This window comes from Castor canadensis, chromosome 1 (assembly GCF_047511655.1).
Source record: "Castor canadensis chromosome 1, mCasCan1.hap1v2, whole genome shotgun sequence".
In the NCBI taxonomy this organism is placed as follows: domain Eukaryota; kingdom Metazoa; phylum Chordata; class Mammalia; order Rodentia; family Castoridae; genus Castor; species Castor canadensis.
The window spans coordinates 121,552,612-121,573,821 of NC_133386.1; the positions used below are offsets into that span (position 1 = coordinate 121,552,612).

Sequence of the window (21,210 nt, forward strand, 5' to 3'; positions counted from 1 at the left end):
TTTGGATGCATATAGATGGATTGGGAAGTTTTTTCCACCTGAGCCATTTAGATTTTCACTTTGAAATTTTGTTTTTGTTCTTAATTAGCTTTTAATTAGCTTAACAAGTTGACAGGCAAACTCACAATGCTAAATTTTCACCAACTCCTTCATGTAGCCACCTTTTTATAAAACATAATTGAACTATTGTATTGGCTTATAGGTTTTCAATAGATATGAATAGATCAGTGAATAATGGATGGATGGATGGATGGATGGATGGATGAGTTGATGGAGAGATGATGGATGGAAGGAGGAAGGATAGATGGATGGTCCTAAATCAGTGACTGAACTCCTAGTTCAGACTGGACAGTGGCCTGGTTTCATGAAAAATCATAGGGAGAGGCCCAAGGACTCTGATGACATGGTGAAGTACCCAGAGGTCTTAATACAGACTAAGAGCAGATACTATAGAAGTGAGGGGAAGCCGCTGTGGTCAAAGATTGAAAGGGGACAGTGTGAAATCCTAGAATAGGAGGGGTCCCTGGTGATGAAAGGCCCAGGAAGCAGCTCTGGGATATGTATCTAAAAAGAACAAAGTTCTGGAAATTCAGGAGTCCTAGAACTTCTCAATCCAGGTATTTGATGTGTGATCCACAGGGCCTTTTATGCAATTCCAAGTTGGAAGAGAGGTTTTACTCTATACCTTATCAAATTGTACCATGGGAACAAAAGGGATTTCTTATACAAAACTGAATTAAATATGAAAAAGTATTCATACACTGAACAAAGGCATTTATTTATAATTCTTGCCCTAGTTTTACCTCAGCAAATAACTGGTGATGTTGCTTAAAGGTCAGTAGTGTGAGTGTGTCTGTGCGTGTGACAGAGAGAGAGAACATGCATCACTTGCTTTGTTGTCTGACCTTTTCAGCTGTTTAGCCTCAGGCTAGCTGTGGAGTAACGATGAAAGTCATATATAGTAAAATGTTGCCGGCAACCAAAGACATTCTGTTCCCCACTCTCAGTTAAAATACTCGAAATTCATACCCTGAACAAAAATTCCCAGTAAAATTTGGCTTGGCTAGCACAGCACTATATTTGTGGATGGGGGGGGTTTACTATTCTATTCATAGTAAACTTGTCCTTCAGAATTCAAGGGAGATTGGTTCCAGAATCCCTTATGGATATCAGAAGTATCAAATCCTTTATATAAAGTGGACATCCAACCTGTGGACATCCTCCTAGATACTTTAAACCATCTCTAGATTTTATAATACTTTATACAGTGTGAACAGTCATTATGCAATATTGTTTAGAGAATAATGACAAGTAAAAAGTTTGTGAGTGTTCAGTGCCGCACAATTGTTTTTAGTATTTTCAATCTGGAATTGGTTGAATTCATGTCTGCAGAACCTGAAGATACTGAGGGCTGACCAAATGACTGAGCACCAGTGGGTGCCAGGCATTCCTCTTGGTACTAATTATTTAAAGGATTGTTAAAACACGGAATACATTGTTGAGGGAAACTATGAAATTTCTTCCTCTTTAAAAACTTAAAAAATAGGACAATCTGTATTGAGTTATGCACAGAGACGGGTACACAAGGAGAAGGCATGAGGTCCTCTCAGAGCTCACAGAAGTTCAGCACTGGTCCTGTGTGCTTCCCATTGTCCAACCCAGTCCCTGACACCTCACTTTCCTCCAAACTCTTTTTTGGAGTCCTCCAGAACTTGGTCTGTGACCAAAAAAATCTCCGTACATCTTCATTGCTCTGAAATTTGGCCTCTAGGGATGAGGCCACTACTTCTCCTAGAGCTTAAGGCTGTGTCCTGTCTCACACTAAGTGGATCTCAGCGCTAGGAGGTAGGGTATCTTTTCAGCTCCTATCACTGTTTTAAACCATTTGTGATTCTTCCTCTCTTAAAAACTGTTCAAGCTAAGCATAGTGGTGCACACCTGTAATCCCAGCATTCAGGAGGCTGAGGCAGGAGGAGCATGAGTTTGAGACCAGCCTGGGCTACATAGTGAGACTCTGTCTCAAAAACCAAACAAACAACAACAAAAATTCCTGTACAAAGAGAAGAGGAGCTGGGTGGTTGGTCAGGAGACATAGTAAGTGCTCCTCCACCAATCTGTACTTGCCGCATGACTGTGAATAAGAATTGTGGCCACAATGACACTGTGTTTAGCAGTTTACAGTCAAAAAATCACCTGCTAATAGTACTATATTTTATACTTGAAATTTGCTAAAAGAGTAGATCTTAAGCTCTCATACAACAAAAATAAAGATAACCTTGTGAGGTGATAGATGCATTAGCTAGCTTGAGTGTGGTAATCATTTCACAAAATATACATGTATCAAATTGTCATGTTATATACTTTCATGTGCATAATATTCACAATTGTAATTTATCAATTATACATCAGTAAAGCTGAAAAAACAATCACCCTCAGCTTTTAATCCTCACACCAGCTCACAAATGTTGGCCAGGCAGACATCATTGTGCTCATTGACAAAGGGGAAACTGAGGCAGAATAGAAGGTGAAGTGACATGTGCAAGGTCACTCAGTTGTATATGGTGAGCTAGGTCAGGCCCATAAGCCACCTGACCCAAAAGCACACTGCCCCTATAACATGACCTCAACTCCCAGTGCCCCCACAAGCAGCTCTGATTAACTAAGGCTCTGGGAAAAACATTGCAGGAACACAGACTAATGATGAGGTTGAAAAAATGTTTCCTGGGTCATTTCAGTGCTTCTCACTCCCCCATAGTCACGAGCCTCATCAGAAAGATGCCTCGAGGGCTTAGGAGGCCCCCATCCTTCCTAGCAAGGTCATAAATCTTTCTACAGCTGGTCCCACGCAGGGGCCCACTGTCCACACCAATTTGGGGATGATTAGCCACTTCTCCCCATCACGTGTCCTAATACTCTTTCATCAAATGTGGATCAATTGGGACGTTTATCTCAATGAACATGAGCTCAGATGCCCTTACTCTATCACAAGTAGACTCATGAAATGTAAAATATTTTTACCCATGTATTAAGTAACTTTTAATAATTCATACCTTGCCTGCCTACAGAAAAGACTAAGAGACACCAACAAAACTATCAAATACCAAATCAAAGAACAAGAAAAATAGGTTATGAAATAATACTGAGCCCACTCATTTTTTAGAGAAGACTGTGAAATCTAGGAGGCAATTCTAACATAGATTTCCCAGAAGGCTTATCAAGCAGCTTACTGTGCATTCTTTATTCATTAAGGCAGTGTTTTTCAAAGTTTTCTTGATGTCAGATTCAGAACTACCTGGAGTGCTTGTTAAAAACATGAAGACTCCTGAGCCTTATCTCATTTAGTGAGTGAAACTGACAGTGAGTTGGGCCTGGTGATCTGCATTTTAAATGAGTTCACTGATTCTTCTGTTCCTCCAAGTTGGAGAACATCTTCACCAAGATGGTAGCAGATAACAGTGGATTCTTGAAGTGGCTTTCCCCAACTTTCTTTGCGACTTGTTAGGGAACAAGGCCTCCATTTAGAGATGTCTCTAGTAGAGGAAAGCCACATTTCAGGATCCAATGATGGATGTATTTGGGGGGCTGCAGAGAGGGGAATCTTGGCTCTTTGCACACACCTGTCTTGGGAGTGAGCTTTCTACTGGGATCTCAGATAGCCAGAGAGTTCAGAAAAGGCAGGTCCTATCTCACCCCTCCCATTGGAACCACCAGTTCACATTAGATACAGTAATGTTGGCTGGGATAACTGTGAAGCCTAGAGACCCTGCTCTCTCCCTTTCCCATCCTCATCCATGATGGAGCAATCAGAGCTCCAATCCCAGGAGTTCCTGATTCAGACAAGTGGCAAAAACCCACAGAAGGAGCCATCTACCCCTACCACTGTCCTGAACCTCCCCTCTCTCCAGTGCATGTTGTGATTTGCCAGAGATCTGCCTCTGAGAGGCAATCATGTATTCTCTCTCTCTCTCTCTCTCTCTCTCTCTCTCTCTCTCTCTCTGTCTCTCTCTCCCTCTCTCCCTCCCTCCCTCCCCATGCACACAGATATGGAATAAATTGCCTCATCCAGTTTGAAGACTTCGCCAATGCCAATGCCTTCCGCCTACTCGACAAATACCGCAACAAGTACTGCATGTTCAATGATGATATCCAAGGTAGGTTTCCACCCACCAAACAAAGCCACTGGAGACTAATGCCTTTTCACAAGGCTCTGCTAGATGCCAAGGCAGGGAAGAGGTAGAATCTCATAGCTGGTTTTCTGACAGAAGCTGTTGAAGAAAGAACATTAAACTTGAATGCAACTTCTACTTGGTTAACTCTTAGCTCTATGTCCTTGAAAAGGTTCCCTATTTTTGCTTACCTACAAAATAGAGATCATTAACTATTTCAGAGGTAGATAACAATTACATGGTTTGATATGTAAGAAATTCTAAGCATTCACTATGAATCACCCTCCCCTGTGTAGTGGACATATCCTAATAAAAAAAATAAACTCTAAACATTGATGTCATTAGTAAGTACATAGTAATGTCATTTGAGATCAGGTAGCTCGACTTGAAAAAAAAATCACTTCTCTGACCATAGTTTCAACATCTCTTCTATGGAGATGACAGCTGCATTGGAAGAGTATTATGAAATTTAAAGAGATAATATATAGAAAGTATTAGCACACAGGACTCATTAGACCAAAAACATCAATCACCATAGAAATTACCTTCCTCAGCCATAATAACTTGCTCTTGGATTTTCCAAATACAAGATGTATCCCTGTCAGGAAGTCAGGGCAATTACTTCTCTGAACTTGGCCAGAATGTGCATTCTTAAGAATGGTAAACCTAGAGAGACACTGGCACCAGGGACATAGACCAATGAACATGAAGCATCATCTAGTTCAGGGGCCATTTGGTCACCTAGGCTAGGGCCCAGAAATGCCTGAAGGCATTTGCTTTTGCTGTTCAGGTACCAGAGTCTGAAGCTGGGGCAGGTAGGCTGGCCTCACCAGCATTATCTCACATGATCCAGGAGTTCTCAGTAAGGAACACTGGGAGCTAGCATTTTGTATGGCCAAGAGAAACCTCCATGGGCCCACATAAGCTATTATTTAATAAATCAAGTTTGGTGAGCCAAGTCTTTTTTTTTATTGTTTATTCATTTATTCATATGTGTATACATTGTTTTGGCCATCTCTCCCCACTGCCTCCCCACCCTCACCCCTTACCCCCACTCCTCCTCACTTCTAGGCAGAACCTGTTCTGCCCCCTTCTCCAATTTTGTTGAAGAGAAGACATAAGCGATAATATGAAAGGCATAGCATTTTTGCTAGCTTGAGATAAAGATAACTATACAGAAAGATTCCTAGCACAAGCCAAGTCTTGTTAAAACCAAAGGTCCATGTCAAGTAAAAAAAGAATGAGTTGTGAAAAAAGGTCTTGGTCCTTGAGAGTAAAAGACTAGCCAACAATCTCATTCTACAGATTACTCCTCTAGAGGTTGAAAGAGGTCACAACTCTCCAAGCGAGTTAGGAATAGACTTGAGAGAATTCAAATCCAGGCGACAAACATAGCTGAATGTCTGATACATCAGGCACTGTCCTAGGCGCTTCACACATTGAACCCTAGGAGATATTAGCACCCATGTCTTAAGAATGAAGACGCTGAGGCACAGGGGAATAAGTGACTTACATAGCCTGTAAGTGTACAGTTGAGATTTGGATCCAGGCATTTGGACTCGAAATTCCAGGTTCCTAATCACTCACCGTACTGGTCCAGGTCTCATACTCATTTTACAAAACCAAGTGCCTCTTCCTTTCTTTGTGATCCACATTATAGGGTATAAGAAATGTGATAAATGATTTTTTTTTATTTGTCATGAAATTTCAAGGGTTGCAATAACATAGTTATAGCATAGTTTTAGATGATTGTGTTCAAATCTATGACTTCAGTGCCTGAAGAGTGGGTCTCCCCAGAGAGGGGGAGACCCTTAAAGGGAAAGCTGGGCCATAGCCATACACCATCCCCACAGCCTCTTCATTCTGTCCCCCCTCCCCTTGATGCCTAGGCCTGTGATGAGGCCTCATGATCCAAAACTCAGCAAGCTGGGCACGGTGCAGAGACAAGGTGGCACAATACAGGAAGACTGGCTGTGAGCAGGGAAACAGTCTCACTGACTGCCGGTCACCTCACTGTCAGCATGGCCAGCAGAGGTGTGTCTGTGGCCTTGGAGGAAGCACCTGCCAGCTAACCCAGGATGGACATGCCACTCATCATGAGTCAGCAGCAGGACAACTATCCCCCTGAGTCACCTGGACTGCCAAGGCCAGAGGGTGGAAGCTGAAAATAAGTCCATGTGGGCTGCACACCCGGTGCCCAAAGTCCAGATTCTAAACACACAGACAGCCCCATGTGTGTACATCCTCAAAAACACATGCACAGGTACACACCAGGGCCCTGCAGTCAGTCAGTCTGCACACACGCCCACACTGCTGCCAGAATGTCTCTCTAAAGTGGAACTATGACTCACTATGTGATCCCCTCTTTGTGAGGGAGTTCACACCCATTCACTGAAATGTATGGCTTCAGGGGGGCTCCTCTCTCCTTTTACTGACCCTTCCTTCACTTTTACTCCTATAATCTTCTTACCAGTCATTTCTCTCTGTGTGCAAAAGTTCTGCTCACACTCTCCCATCATCTTTGCCTAAGTAACTCCTTTAAGACTCAGCTAGGAGGTTTCCTACCCAGGGAAGATCCTGATCCTCTATTCTGATTTGGGTGCCCACCCAGGTGCTCCCCTCTGTCCATTCCTATTAGTCAACTTTATGTCCCTGTGACAAATCCCTGAGAAAGACAACTTAAAAGAGGAAGTACTTATTTAGGCTCATGGCTTCAGTCCATAGTCAACTGGCTCCATTGTTTCTGGCCTGTGATGAAGCAGAGCATCACGGCAGAAGGGTGAGGTACAGCAAAGCTGTTCATATCGTGCTGGCCAGGAAAGAGAGGTTGGGGGAGAGAGAAAGAAAAAGGAGGAAGAGATGAATAAGAAGAGGAAGAGGAAGAGGAAGAAGAAGAAGGAGGAAGAGGAAGGAGGAGAAGAGGAGGAGGAGCGGGGAGGAGGAGAGAGGAGGAGGGAGGAGGAGGAGGTAGGGAGGAGGAGGAGGAAGGAGGAGTCATCAGCAGGGTATCCAATACACCCTTCCAAGGCATGACCTTCTGACCTACTTTCTCCACCTTGGTCCCACCTCCTAGTTTTCATCATCTACCAATAATGCCATCAAATTATGAATCCATCAATATATTAATCCATTGATAAAGTCAGCGCCCTCGTGATCCAATCACTTCACAGTGGTCAGATCCACCAGGTGGGGACAAGACTTCAACACTTCCCTTTTGGAGGAAAGCTTCATCTCAAAACCACACCAGTTCTCTTTCCACACTGAACTCTAAATGCCTACATTATATTCTTTGCCTCCTACAAGAAATTAAGCTTTCAGAGGCAGAAACCATCTTATCTATTTTTATTCCCCAGCTTCCAATATAGAGACTGGCACATTGGAGGTGCTCACTAGATGCATATGACAATCTCACCCACCCATTTATGTAGACATGTCTACACTGGACACCTGCCTCTGCAGCCTCTCTCCTGGTTATCATATATATACTCACATATAAGTGTACTCCATATTTCCTCATACTCAGATATAAACACATAATCATATGTGTTCATGGAGGCTTTTTGATGGAGGTTTTTAATTAAATAAATTCATTTGTTTAAATTCATTGGTTTTTATGTCTTACTTATAGATTACTAGGCAAAGCCAGGTGGGATAGTTTTCTGGTTCTTACAACAAATGGAAGAGGAATTTCCCATTCTTTCCTCAGAAATGAAGACAGTAGTCTGTCAGCACATCAGGCAGAGCCTTTGCTATCGAGAGCCACCTTGCCCATAGTCCTGCCCTGCCAGAGGCTACCCTCACCCACTATTAAAGGAATATAAAGACCCATCCACTTCAGCTCAATTCAGACAGAGCTTCAAGTGAGGTTGGCTGAGGCTCAAATTCCTTTTCTGTCCCATTCTGCTTCCTTCCCCTCCTCTCTACAAGGGCACTTCTTAAAAACAGCCTGAAAACTACATTAGGTCTCAAAATCTGCTTCCAGGGATCACAAAGGGTGTCACATTATAACATTTTTCACACCCTCAGAACTTGAGGTTTGAATGGTGCTTCTCATCCATACTATATCACAGGTTCCTAGCAATGTGCTCGTCCTCCTGATAGAGAAACAGATGCCCCATGTCACTGGTGAGGAAATTAAAGTACAAGCAGTTAAAGCTTGCTCAATGTGACATAGCAAAATAGGAAAAAAGCTGGGACCAGAGCCCAGCCATTGCTGACTCAAAAGTCTCCGCTCTCTCCATGATGGGCTGCCAATTGTTCCTGTGACTATACAGTGGTAGAGCCGATCATAAATTCCAGACACCACATAAATGTGGGTGTTGCTACTCCCTAGCATCCTGTTGCTGTGGTCTTCCCCTCATTGTTTCCATTCCCTCTACCTCCTGCACATTACAGACCCAAAGAAGAGAGGCGCAGAAGGGAAAGGGATTCACCTTCACAGCTGGTTAGTGGTTGGACCAGGGCCAGCAGGCTGTGACGTGTATTTCCACCGCTAGATGGGCTATGGGAGGTCTGGTGAGGAATTCAGGGCTAATAGTCCAACATGGAAGACTCAGTCCATGCTGGAATTTTCCCCTTACAAAGTGGGGAGAAAATAAAGCATGAAACTTCATAGCAGTGACCGGAAGTAAGCAAGAAACTCCTCCATAAACAGAATTGAAAAGGCCCGGGAGTGAAGGCAAGTAGGAAGATGGAAGGGAGGACTCTCTCCCAATCAGGCGCACTATGCCTTCTCCTCAGAATCAATGACCCCTTGAGGCCAGAGCAGGGACAGGCCTCTGGCGCCAGAGCTTGGGAAAAGACCTCCTTCTAATTGCCTCCTCTTGCTCCCACCCTAACTCCAACTCACAGTAACCTCGGCCCAGGCCAGGCTGGTCCTTGGCGAGTGGGGCTGCCAATGCACTGACTCATTGCTGGCAGCCTCTTCAGGAATGTTGGAATAGGCAGAGGCTCAGGTGACTTTTGTTGTTTCAGCTGGGACCAAAGAAGCATCTCTGTGCTCTCCTTAAGAAAGAGAGGCCCAGAAGGGGAAAGGCAGTGAGAATGGCCCTGCTGGGGAACAGGCCAATTTGACCTCAGGAAGGAGAACTGCATGCAAGAAACCAGAGCCAGAATGCTGCTGGCCTAGTGGCCTTGGATTGCTTATAAACTGACCACACAGTGTGACTGGGGACAGGAAAGCCCAATTGGCTCACCAGCTTCAGAGCATCCTGTACCCCAGCAGCCGTCCACGGAACTAGTTCTTCCACAGTCCCAGGGCCAGATGGCTTATTGGGGTGCCTGAGTAACGTCAGGTCAGCATCACCCCTTCCCACTCCTTTTTTGGTGGTCCTGTGGTTTGAATTCAGGGCCTTGACGTTGATAGGCAGGTACTCTGCCACTTGAGCCACCCTTCCCAGACCTTTCTGCATTGGTCTCACTTTATGACTGGGCTGACCAGGACTTCTTTGCACCTCCCGGCATAGCTGGGATGACATGCTACCACACTCAGCTTTTATTGACTGGATGGGGTCTTACAAACCTTTTGCCCAGGCTTGCCTTGAAATGTGATCCTTCCAATCTCCACCTCCTGAGTAGCTAAGATTACAGGCTTGAGCTGCTGCGTCCGGCCACTTTACATCTTTAAACTTTAATTTGTGAGCCAGAATGCTTAATAGTGAGACGTTGGAATGAGATAAATCTGAGTCTGAATTCTCACTTATTTGCTTTGTGATTTTGTTCAAATGGCTTAAAAACACAGAACATTCTCTTCCTTATCTGTAAGATGGACATAACAGTATTAGCAGCCATAAATCAGCAAGTACCACCAAAATGGCCAGGATGCTTTTCTAAGGCCAACATCTTGGTTGGAGCCTGTGCCAATGCATTGTTCAGTATTTCAACATTAAGCCTTTATGTCACTCATTGAAAGGACTGTATGGGTGTATGTATCAGCAGGAGCAGGCATATAGCAGTACTGAGTTCATGGTACCTATTACTAGTATCTCTGGTGCATAATAGGCTCTCCACACATAGATATGGGAGAAGGGAGGAAGTGATGAGACCCAAGATAGAGAGATCCTGATTTGAGGAAAGCCTGGTATCAGTCTGGGACTGGGGAAGCCTGAGCAGGGAGGCAGGGCCCACTTTTCACATATGCCCGGTTTTGCCAGCATTGAACTCACTGATCTGTGAGTTTTCTGTCAGCTCTGTGAGGGGCCAGCAGCCACCCAATAACCAACCCCACCAAGTCCTCCTTCAGCGAGTCTTTTATATCCAGTGGTAAACAAGGAGGTGGAGCAACAGTTCTCTGGGAGGGGCGTGACATTGTAACAAGAGAAACCTGGGATGGCTATTCTCCAACATACACATTTTAGGAAAAGCAGCTGTGCTCCATTTTGCCCTCATACTCTTCGGCTAGGGTCATGCCAAACTCAGCCTGCTAATTATTGGACATAACTGTGCTCACTCCCTTCTGGAGGTGGGGCCGTGCCAAATTCAGCCTGCAGATTATTTGACACAGCTGTGCTTAGGTCAAGTTTTCATAGGCTTCTCATAATCCACTCCCCACAGCTCAAGTGTCACCTTCCTTCTGATACCGTATCCAGGACCAAACCACAGGTGTCTAGATGATCCCAACCTGGCCAAGGAGTGGCACTGGACAGTGGCTGCACACTTTGCTCCAAAGTGCTCCAGGAACACAGATAGGATATTCAGCCAAGAGATGTGAGACATCACTAAGAAAAGATGAGCTTGGGGAGAGAAGAAGGATGTGGGAGGGGTCCAGGTAGCTACAGATGCCCACGGGCAGCTGGGCACAAACAGCCCAACTCCAAAGACTGTCCAGTTGGTTTGTTCTATTTGTAAGACAGCACTCATCACAGAAGAGGAATTCCAGGCTTTCCCTTAATCTCTTTACTAGAATTTCCCATGGTCCCTCCCACCTCATCTTTCTCCAGTCCTCGAAGCCTTCCTTTTCACCAAGTCCTGTGTTCTGAGGCTTTTCTGCATTTTCATGGCTGTCCCTAGGGTTCACAGAGTTCTCATGCTCCTGACCCTGGATCCTCAGACACTTTCTCTTTTAGCCTGTTGGACAGCTAAAGTCTCAGAGAAGCTAAGAAGACAGGTTTCTTCCAAACTGTGGCAGAAGAAGCCCAACCCCACCTTCTCCAGAACTGCCATTCAGAGAATTCAGGGGCTCTGGAAGATTCCCTCATGACACAGAAATAGTGTTGAAGCAGTCTTGAAGGCCTTTGCTTGACATGCAATAATGGAAACCTTACTTTTCTGAACACATAGGCTGCTATCTCGTTGAGAACAAGTCTGGTTTATTCCTCTTTAGTCAAAGCCCAGTGAAGGCCTGGAAGGAGACCTCAGTATACTCTAAACAACAAATGGTAACAGTAACTGGCCGCCAAGGGAAGATGGTTCTGGAAGATTGGGGGCAGGCCTGACTTTCTAGTAGAGGCTGTCCAGCCCTGCAAGGTGCTTAGGCTTCCAGAGGCACCTTGGTCAGATCCTGACCTGCCCAGCTCCTCCTGTCCTTCCTGCTGCCTGGTTCAGCAGTATTGCACTCCCCTGATAAAGTGATGGATTCTTCGTTCCTTCCAGGAATCTGCTGTTCAGCATGGAACCTCCTTTGCCTCCGTCAAGTGTCACTGTTAAAAGCAGAAACAATGTTTTCAGCTTGTCCTTTTTGTAGGTTCAGCTTTTCCTGAACCTACAACCTCAAATATTCAGCTTTCAGGAAATGGAATAATGGGATGTTCCCTATGAAAAAGAAAATTTGTTTTTCTTTCACCACAAATGGGAACAACCAGCCACGCTTTCAGCCGTCCGTGGCATTTATGGACATAAACCATGTTCCTGTACATTCCTGGACCCCTGGACTTCTCAGGCTTAGTGATTATCTTCCTCTCCATTTTAAAATTCCTGCCACAAAGCCCAAGAACCCCCACACACAAAATGAAAGTTAATGATGGAGATGATAACATTTTTTGCCAAACTTAATAATTTGGGGCTTAAGAATTGCTGTTTTCTCTGTGATTGTGGGATAGCTTGCCACCTCAGAGGGTGGCCTCAAATGAGGATCCCAGAAAAGAGACCATGAGTGAAGCCAGGCGTGTTGGCTGACACCTGTAATCCCAACATTCAGGAGGTTGAGGCAGGAGGATTGTGAGTTTCAGGCCACCCTCCCCTACATACTAAGACCCTGTCTCAAAAAAAAAAGAAAAACCATGAAGAAGTAGGCTTTGGGCTACTTCTTTGAGGTAGCTAATGAGTGTGAGGTTCCAGATGTCAGGGGCAGAAAGAATTCCCCAAAGGAAAGAATAAGTAACAGGATAAAATGCTGCTGAGAGATCAAGGAAAAGCAAGGCTAAAAACTGACCACCTAATTTGGCAAGGTGGAGGTGCTTGGTGACCTTGACATGAAGTCAGCCACTTGAAACTGAAAAGAAAGGAAATGAAGGCATGAGTACATTTTGCTCTCTAGAAGAGTTTGGCTCTAGGAGAAGTAAGAAATAGAGTGTTTTTAAAAATGGAAGCTTTGTAACATGTTCATATAGTAATGGGAATGAGCCATAAAGAGAGAGAAATTGAGGACAAATCCCATGAGTAGACAAAAATGATAGAATCCATTGTACAAAAAGAAGAGCAGAAAATCACTCAGTGGTTATAGTAGGAATGGCAAAGTATGGACTGAGGCTGAAGGTTTATAGACTTAGTGGTAAGCCTTACTTCCTGAGAGAGAGAAAGAGAGAAAGAAGCAGAGTGACAGAGAGAAAGCACTACTGTGGGAACATAATACTACCTACTTCAAAGTATTGTTGTGAAGATTAGATGAACAAAGTCAGGTAAGTGCATAGCCCAGAGCCAAGGTCACTGTAAGAGTGATTCGATGACAATAAGTGACAGCTTATCTTGTGTTGTTTTTTTGAAATTTGTGACTCTTTCCTATCAGATTTTCCATTGTTTTGTGTCCTCCACCCCTTCCAGAGTGACATCTGAGCACCAATGACTCCTGCTAAGCTCCTTCTCTCTACAACTTCACTCTCAGTTCTATCCAGGGAAACCATAGTGCTTCTCTTGCTGCCTCCAAATCCAGTCAGGAAAGGTTTTCTGGGGCTGTGGACCCTGAAGGAATTGAAGCAACATCTTAGGCCCCCCCTTTTTTGCCCACCACTAGGTAACTTAACTAGGCCAAGCCTCTCTCTCCCTCTCTCTCTCTCTCTCTCTCTCTCTCTCTCTCTCTCTCTCTCTCTCTCTGTCTCTCTCTCTCTTCAGTACCTTTATCTGTACAATTATAGGATGTCATGATCCCTAAGTCCCCATCTAGCACTGAGTTTCTGCAGAAAACCTCAAGTTATTTGGACTTCCCATTCTAACCCACAATAATTTGACACCCCAAAATTTAAAAGCTCCTGAAGAATGCAATGTCTTTGGGAGAGTCTCTGATGGAATATCTTGGGTGCCATCTGGTGGCAGATGCTTTGCAAGTTGCTTCCTTTTAAGAAGCATAAGGCTGCCCTGAAACAATCTGATGAGCACAAAACTCCAATTCCAGATGACAGGAAATTAGTACCTCACTGTAACCTCAAAATCAACCAGAGAGCATTTCAAATACAGATTCTAACTCAGTAAAACTAAAATGAAAGCAGGTTTTGAGGGGGATGGAGTTGTTCTCAGGGAGACAAATGGAGAACAGCCATCATAGCAAGTGGATTTTGGAGAAAATAACAGACAAAAGGGGGTTGGAGATTTGGAAAGAGGATCATACACTGCCATTCTCCTCATCACCTCTTTAACTAAGTTCACTTTCTTGAATGATGTTAGTTTGGAGTTTTTTAATGCAGCTCCGTGCTGATCTGGCCAGGATGTAGCCTGGTTTTATTTAGGTTAGATAAAAAATAGATATGGGAAAAGGAGAGGCTAATGCAGGCCTGGGTAAGCAGAGATAATTTGGGTGAGTCTTAAGGAATAAATAAGAAACTACAAAAAAATCCTACTTAGAGTAGGAACAGCAAGGGAAAAAGCAAAGCACTTGAGTGTAAGAATGGGCGGCCTGTTTAGGGAACCAGGAAAATAACTGGTATAGGGAAACATGAAGCTGCAAAGGTAGGCTGAAAACCCACTCACATGCCCACCCCGCACCATTAGCATCTTGTACTCCTTCTGGATTCTGTGTGTGCTTCGTTGCAATAAAATCGTGGTATGTGTACTATTTCCGGTTCTCATCTTCCCAACAAACCCAATGACTCAAAGTTTAAGAGAAACAGGCCCTGGAGCCCAATTCCCTGGATTCAAATCTTGTTTATGTCATCTGATCTGTTCTATACCTCATTTTCCTGCTCTGTAAAATAGGGATAATAGTGAGGATTAAATAAATGTCTTTATGTTAAGACATACAAGGCACTTAAGAAAGTATCTCCAGTGTTAGTTACTAGCATTTTCCATGTTGCTACATAATCGTCATAATGATCATGCCTACAGAGCTAATTTACTTAACCATTTTCCTTTGTTAGATGTTTGTGTAATTTCCAGTCATTCTGCATTTTAGACAGCACTGTCAATCCTAATACATAATTAAAGCATTTTTCATTTAAGTGGGACTGGGTTTTAAACTCAGGGCTTTGTGCTTGCAAAGTAGGCATTCTACTGCTTAAGCCACACCTCCAGTCCATTTTGCTTTAGTTATTTTGGAATGGGGTCTCAAAAACTATTTGCCAGGGCTGGCATTGATTCTTGATCTTCCAGATCTCAGACTCCCAAGTAGTTAGGATTATAGGCCTGAGCCACCGATACCTGGCAGCTGCAGGTCTTTTAAAAGTCTGCTGAACATTTTTACTTTTCAAGGCTCCCATCAGCCCAAGATAACATCATTTTTTTTAACTTGTGCAAATGGATCAAGTCATAAATAGTCCTGGTTTAATTTCTTTTTCTTTGATGTCATGGAGACTTCACATTGTCAACTGTGATTGCATTTTAGTGAGTTCTCTGTATCAGTTAAGGTTGCCTTGACAGAGAAAACTTAATATAAAGAATTATTGAAATGGACAGATTTCTAGATACTTATGATCATCCAAAACTGAACCAAAGGACATTAATCACCTGAATAGATCTTTAACACAAAATGAAATTGAAGCAGCAATCAAGAGTCTCCCCAAAAAGAAAAGTCCAGGACCTAATGGATTCTCTGCTGAATTCTATCAGACCTTTAAAGAAGAACTGATACCAACCCTCCTTAAACTGTTCCATGAAATAGAAAGGGAAGGAAAACTGCCTAACACATTTTATGAAGCCAGTATTACACTTATCCAAAACCAGGCAAAGACACCTCCAAAAAGGAGAACTATAGGCCAATCTCCTTAATGAACATTGATGCAAAAATCCTCAATAAAATAATGGCAAACCGAATTCAACAACACATCAAAAAGATCATTCACCACAAACAAGTAGGCTTCATCCCAGGAATGCAGGGGTGGTTCAACATACGAAAATCAATAAACATAATAACCACATTAACAGAAGCAAAGACAAAAACCACTTGATCATCTCAATAGATGCAGAAAAAGCCTTTGATAAGATCCAACACCATTTCATGATAAAAGCTCTAAGAAAACTAGGAATAGAAGGAAAGTACCTCAACATTATAAAAGCTATATATGACAAACCTACAGCCAGCATTATACTTAACAGAGAAAAACTGAAACCATTCCCTCTAAAATCAGAAACTAGACAAGGATGCCCACTATCTCCACTCCTATTCAACATAGTACTGGAATTCCTAGCCAGAGCAATTAGGCAACATGAAGGAATAAAAGGAATACAAATAGGTAAAGAAACTGTCAAAATATCCTATTTGCAGAAGACATGATCCTATACCTTAAAGACCTAAAAACTCTACTCAGAAGCTTCTAGACATCATGAATAGCTACAGCAAGGTAGCAGGATATAAAATCAACATAGAAAAATCATTAGCATTTCTATACACTAATAATGAGCAAACTGAAAAAGAATGTATGAAAACAATTCCATTTACAATAGCCTCAAAAAAAATCAAATACCTAGGTGTAAACCTAACAAAAGATGTGAAAGACCTCTACAAGGAAAACTATAAACTTCTGAAGAAAGAGATTGAGGAAGACTATAGAAAGTGGAGAGATCACCCATGCTCATGGATTGGTAGAATCAATATAGTAAAAATGTCTATACTCCCAAAAGTAATCTACATGTTTAATGCAATTCCCATCAAAATACCAATGACATTCATTAAAGAGATTGAAAAATCTACCATTAAATTTATATGGAAACACAAGAGGCCACAAATAGCCACGACAATACTCAGTAAAAAGAACAACGCTGGAGGTATCACAATACCTGACTTCAAACTATGTTACAAAGCAATAACAATAAAAACAGCATGGTACTGGCACAAAAACAGACATGAAGACCAGTGGAACAGAATAGAGGACCTGGATATGAAGCCACACAACTATAACCAACTTGTCTTTGACAAAGGTGCTAAAAATATGATGGAGAAAAGACAGCCTCTTCAACAAAAACAGCTGGGAAAACTGGTTAGCAGTCTGCAAAAAACTGGAACTAGATCCATGTTTATCACCCTATACCAAGATTAACTCAAAATGGATCAAGGATCTTAATATCGGACTCCAAACTCTAAAGTTGGTGCAGGAAAGAGTGGGAAATACTTTGGAACTAATAGGTGTAGGCAAGCACTTTCTCAATGGAACCCCAGTAGCTCAGCAACTAAGAGATAGCATAGATAAATGGGACTGCATAAAACTAAGAAGCTTCTGCTCAACAAAAGAAATGGTCTCTAAACTGAAGAGAACACCCACAGAGTGGGAGAAAATATTTGCCAGCTACACATCAGACAAAGGACTGATAACCAGAATATATAGGGAACTCAAAAAACTAAATTCTCAAAAAATTAATGAACCAATAAAGAAATGGACAAGTGAACTAAATAGAACTTTCTCAAAAGAAGAAATTCAAATGGCCAGAAAACACATGAAAAACTGTTCACCATCTCTAGCCATAAAGGAAATGCAAATTAAAACCACACTAAGATTCCACCTCACCCCTGTTAGAATAGCCATCATTAGCAACACCACCAACAACAGGTGTTGGTGAGGATGTGGGGAAAAAGGAACCCTTTTACACTGCTGGTGGGAATGCAAACTAGTACAACCACTCTGAAAAAAAATATAGAAGCTTCTTAAAAATTTAAACGTAGATCTACCATATGATTCAGCAATATCACTCTTGGGGATATACCCAAAAGACTGTGACACAGGTTACTCCAGAGGCACCTGCACACCCATGTTTATGCAGCACTATTCACCATAGCCAAGTTATGGAAACAGCCAAGATGCCCACTACTGACAAATGGATCAAGAAAATGTGGTATATATACACAATGGAATTTTATGCAGCCATGAAGAAGAACGAAATGTTATCATTTGCAGGTAAATGGATGGAATTGGAGAACATCATTCTGAGCGAGGTTAGCCTGGCCCAAAAGACCAAAAATCATATGTTCTCCCTCATATGTGGACATTAGATCAAAGGTAAACACAACAAGGGGATTGGACTTTGATAACATGATAAAGCGAGAGCACACAAGGGAGGTATGAGGATAGGTAAGACACCCAAAAATCTAGATGGCATTTGTTGTCCTCAATGCAGACAAACTAAAGCAGATACTTTAAAACAACCGAGGCAAATGGGAGAAGGGGACCAGGAACTAGAGGAAAGGTTAGTTCAAGAAGAATTAACTTAGAAGGTAACACACATGGACAGGAAATCAATGGGAGTCAACTCCCTGTATAGCTATCCTTATCTCAACTAGCAAAAACCCTTGGTCCTTCCTATTATTGCTTATACTCTCTCTTTAACAAAATTAGAGATAAGGGCAAAATAGTTTCTGCCTGGTAGCAAAGGGGTGGGGGGGAGGGCTGGATAAGGGAGGGGATGGGGATGGTGGGGGGAAGGGGGAGAATTGACCCAAACATTGTATGCACATATGAATAAAAGAAAAAAAAAGAATTGTTAAGTATGCATTAGAGAGCCGTTGCTTGTACCCGTCGCCCAGGTTCCCAGGGCGCCAGCCTCGGGCAGAAGGCTGGGGCACTCGCCCAGTGTGTGTCCGTACAGCCTGCTCCCAGCAGTTCTGCGTCAGACGACTCCTGGCTTCTGAGTCCTTCACCTCGCTTGTCCTTGGCACCAACCTTCCCTCGGCCGAAGGTTGCACTTCCGGTGCAGAGAATCTCCACTTCACGTTAAACGGAGAAACGAGGAGGGCCCCCGGGGCCGCCAGTGGCCGGCGCCCATATGGTGTGGGAAGACGCGGACCAGGTGAGCTTCGCGGTACCGCGGTAGCCCCACAGACAAGCCTGGGCCAGAGCAGCATAGCCCCCTGAACAGACAGACCTCCACCCGGGAAAAAAAGAGAAACTGAGTAATAAGCAATAAGAACAGTTAAGACATGCTGGAAAGAGGGTGGGGTGCCCTGAGCGCTGAAGATTGGGGGAAGGGAATCCTTCCCGGGACTGTAAATAAACAAGCCGGGCGGGCCGGAGAGCCTCTGGCGGGAGCGGGGCGCGCACCCAGCAACCAGGAGCAGGGAAGCTTGTGAGAGGAGGGAAGACCCACTTCCCACGTGAACTGTAAACAAACATGGCGGCCGGCAGGAGCAGCAGCACCGCCCAGTAAGCAGGAGCAGGAAAGCTGCTGAAAGTGGCAGTGGGTGGAAGACTTCAGAGGAGAGAGGGGAAGACCCACCTCCCATACAAACTGTAAATAAACACGCAGGCCTGACAACGCAGGGCAGTGTCACCTTTCCCAGTGCTTGGAAAGGGGAAAGCCTGTAGCAGAGGCTCCCGCACAGGAGAACTCTGAGCAAACAAAGCCGGTGGGACCAGGTGAGCGCTAGCTCACCCCAGAGATCTGCATAAATAACGCCACCGGCTACAGGCTGAGAGCAGCAGGCAGGCAAGCCACAGTTGCAAATACCATTCTCAGAACTGTCTCCAGACACTTTTTTTTTCTTTTTCTCCCTACCTTTGATGAGAGAACAACCGAATTACACCTGCAAGCCGAAAAACTTACTGAAACTGTATTGCATTTGAACTGGGGACACTTGGTGGGGCTTTTGTGTGTGTGTGTGTGTGTGTGTGTGTGAGTGTGTAGTTTTGTTCTACTTTATGCATACCCTTTGATGAGACAACTACAGAACAACATCTGAGGCACCAACTCCAGGACTGGAGATTGAGACGGACACCCAAATTATTAAGACTGAAACTGCATTGCATATAAACTTGGAAGTTTTTTGGTTTTTTTTTTTTTTAATTTTCTATTTTCCATTTTATTTTAATTCATTTTTATATATAGATATTACTTTCATTTACTTATTTTTTATTTTTTTTATCTTTGATTTTCAGTCCTCTCTCTGTCTAATGTCTGTTCAGCTTACTGTCGATTAGTACACTAACACTCCCTGTTTATACCTTTGAAACTCTCTTGTCTGCTACCTTGTTCTGCTTTCTCCCTCTTGTCTGTATATTTGTTTTCCCCTTTTCTTTAACTTCTTGCTTTCCATCTCAGCTCACTCTTCCATTCTAAATATTACCATTGTTATTATTACAAGCTAGAAAATACTTAATTACACACAGTACAGGGACAGTAACAACATCAAGGACAATGACGGGAAGACAGAAAAAACAGGGAAACCAGTTTCCCCACAGCAAAAAATTAGTACAGGAACCAGTGGGGAATGAAGAGAACAGAAACTCAGATCCAGACTCCAACAAAATGAAGATAAACTATGCCAAAGGACCCAATGAAGCCCACAAGAGTAATTTAAAAGAAGACATACTACAAGTACTCAATGAGAATTTTATAGAGATGATACTGGATAGGGTCAACCAAAATGTACAGGAGACACTCAAGAAATTCCAAGACAATAAAAATAGAGAATTTGAAAAAGCAAAAGAAGAAATAAAGGAAACCATAGAAGCACTGTATAAACACCAAAGTGAAAGAGAGAACACAATGAATAAATGGATAAATGAACTCAGGACAAAAATAGACAAAAATAAAGAAGAAAACTGCCAGGATATGGAAAACCTCAGAAAAAAGAATGATAAGAGAGAGTAACAGAGGGGGTTGAACTGACCAAAGTGAGGGCAGTCATGGCCAAAATACACTGAGAAACACCTTTGAACACTGACTTTGGAATTAACAATGAGACGGGACTATAAAACAGGTATAGTGTAGAGGGGAGTATTTGTGGGAGGGTGAATGAAAGAGATGAAGGTGAAGGAATAAGGCTGATGGGCTTCATATACATAAAGGAAATAGAATGGCGAGGACTCTTATAATTGGTTTAAGTGGGTTGGGGAAGGTGTGGCGGGTGGGGAATGGAGGGGGCAATCTAACCAATGTACAATAAAAAGCTATTCAGAATTGTCACAACAAATCCCCACTGTACAATGAATATATGCTAATAAAAATGGAAAAAAATTAAAAATAAATGTTCAGGATAAGAAAAAAAAAAAAAAAAAAAGAATGAAACAGAACTGCAAAACAAAATGGAAGGCCAATCCAGCAGAATAGAACAAACAGAAGACAGAATCTCAGAACTTGAAGATGAAATGGTAATTAAAGGAAAAACCGAAGAACTATTAATTAAACAACTCAAGACCTGTGAAAAGAAAATGCAAGAACTCACTGACTCCATCAAAAGACCAAACTTGAGAATCATGGGCATCGAAGAAGGAGAAGAGGTGCAAGCGAAGGGAATGTGTAATATATTCAACAAAATAATAACGGAAAATTTCCCAAATCTAGAGAAAGATAGTCCCATACAGATGCAAGAGGCCTCCAGGACACCAAACAGACCAGATCAAAATAGAACTACTCCACGACATATCATCATTAAAACAACAAGTTCAGAAACTAAGGAAAGAATATTGAAGGCTGTAAGAGAGAAAAAACAAGTAACATACAAAGGTAAACCCATCAAAATCACAGCAGACTTCTC

At 42.9% G+C, this 21,210-nt stretch overlaps 1 protein-coding gene across 1 annotated transcript in view; it reads left to right on the plus strand.

The window, feature by feature from the left end:
* Me3 (malic enzyme 3) overlaps positions 1–21,210 on the plus strand; it is a 224,778-nt gene that overhangs the window by 184,654 nt on the left and 18,914 nt on the right. Inside the window, exon 7 of the mRNA XM_074065995.1 lies at positions 4,042–4,151. Coding sequence (XP_073922096.1) covers positions 4,042–4,151 — 110 coding nt within the window. The remainder of the gene's footprint in view (positions 1–4,041; positions 4,152–21,210) is intronic.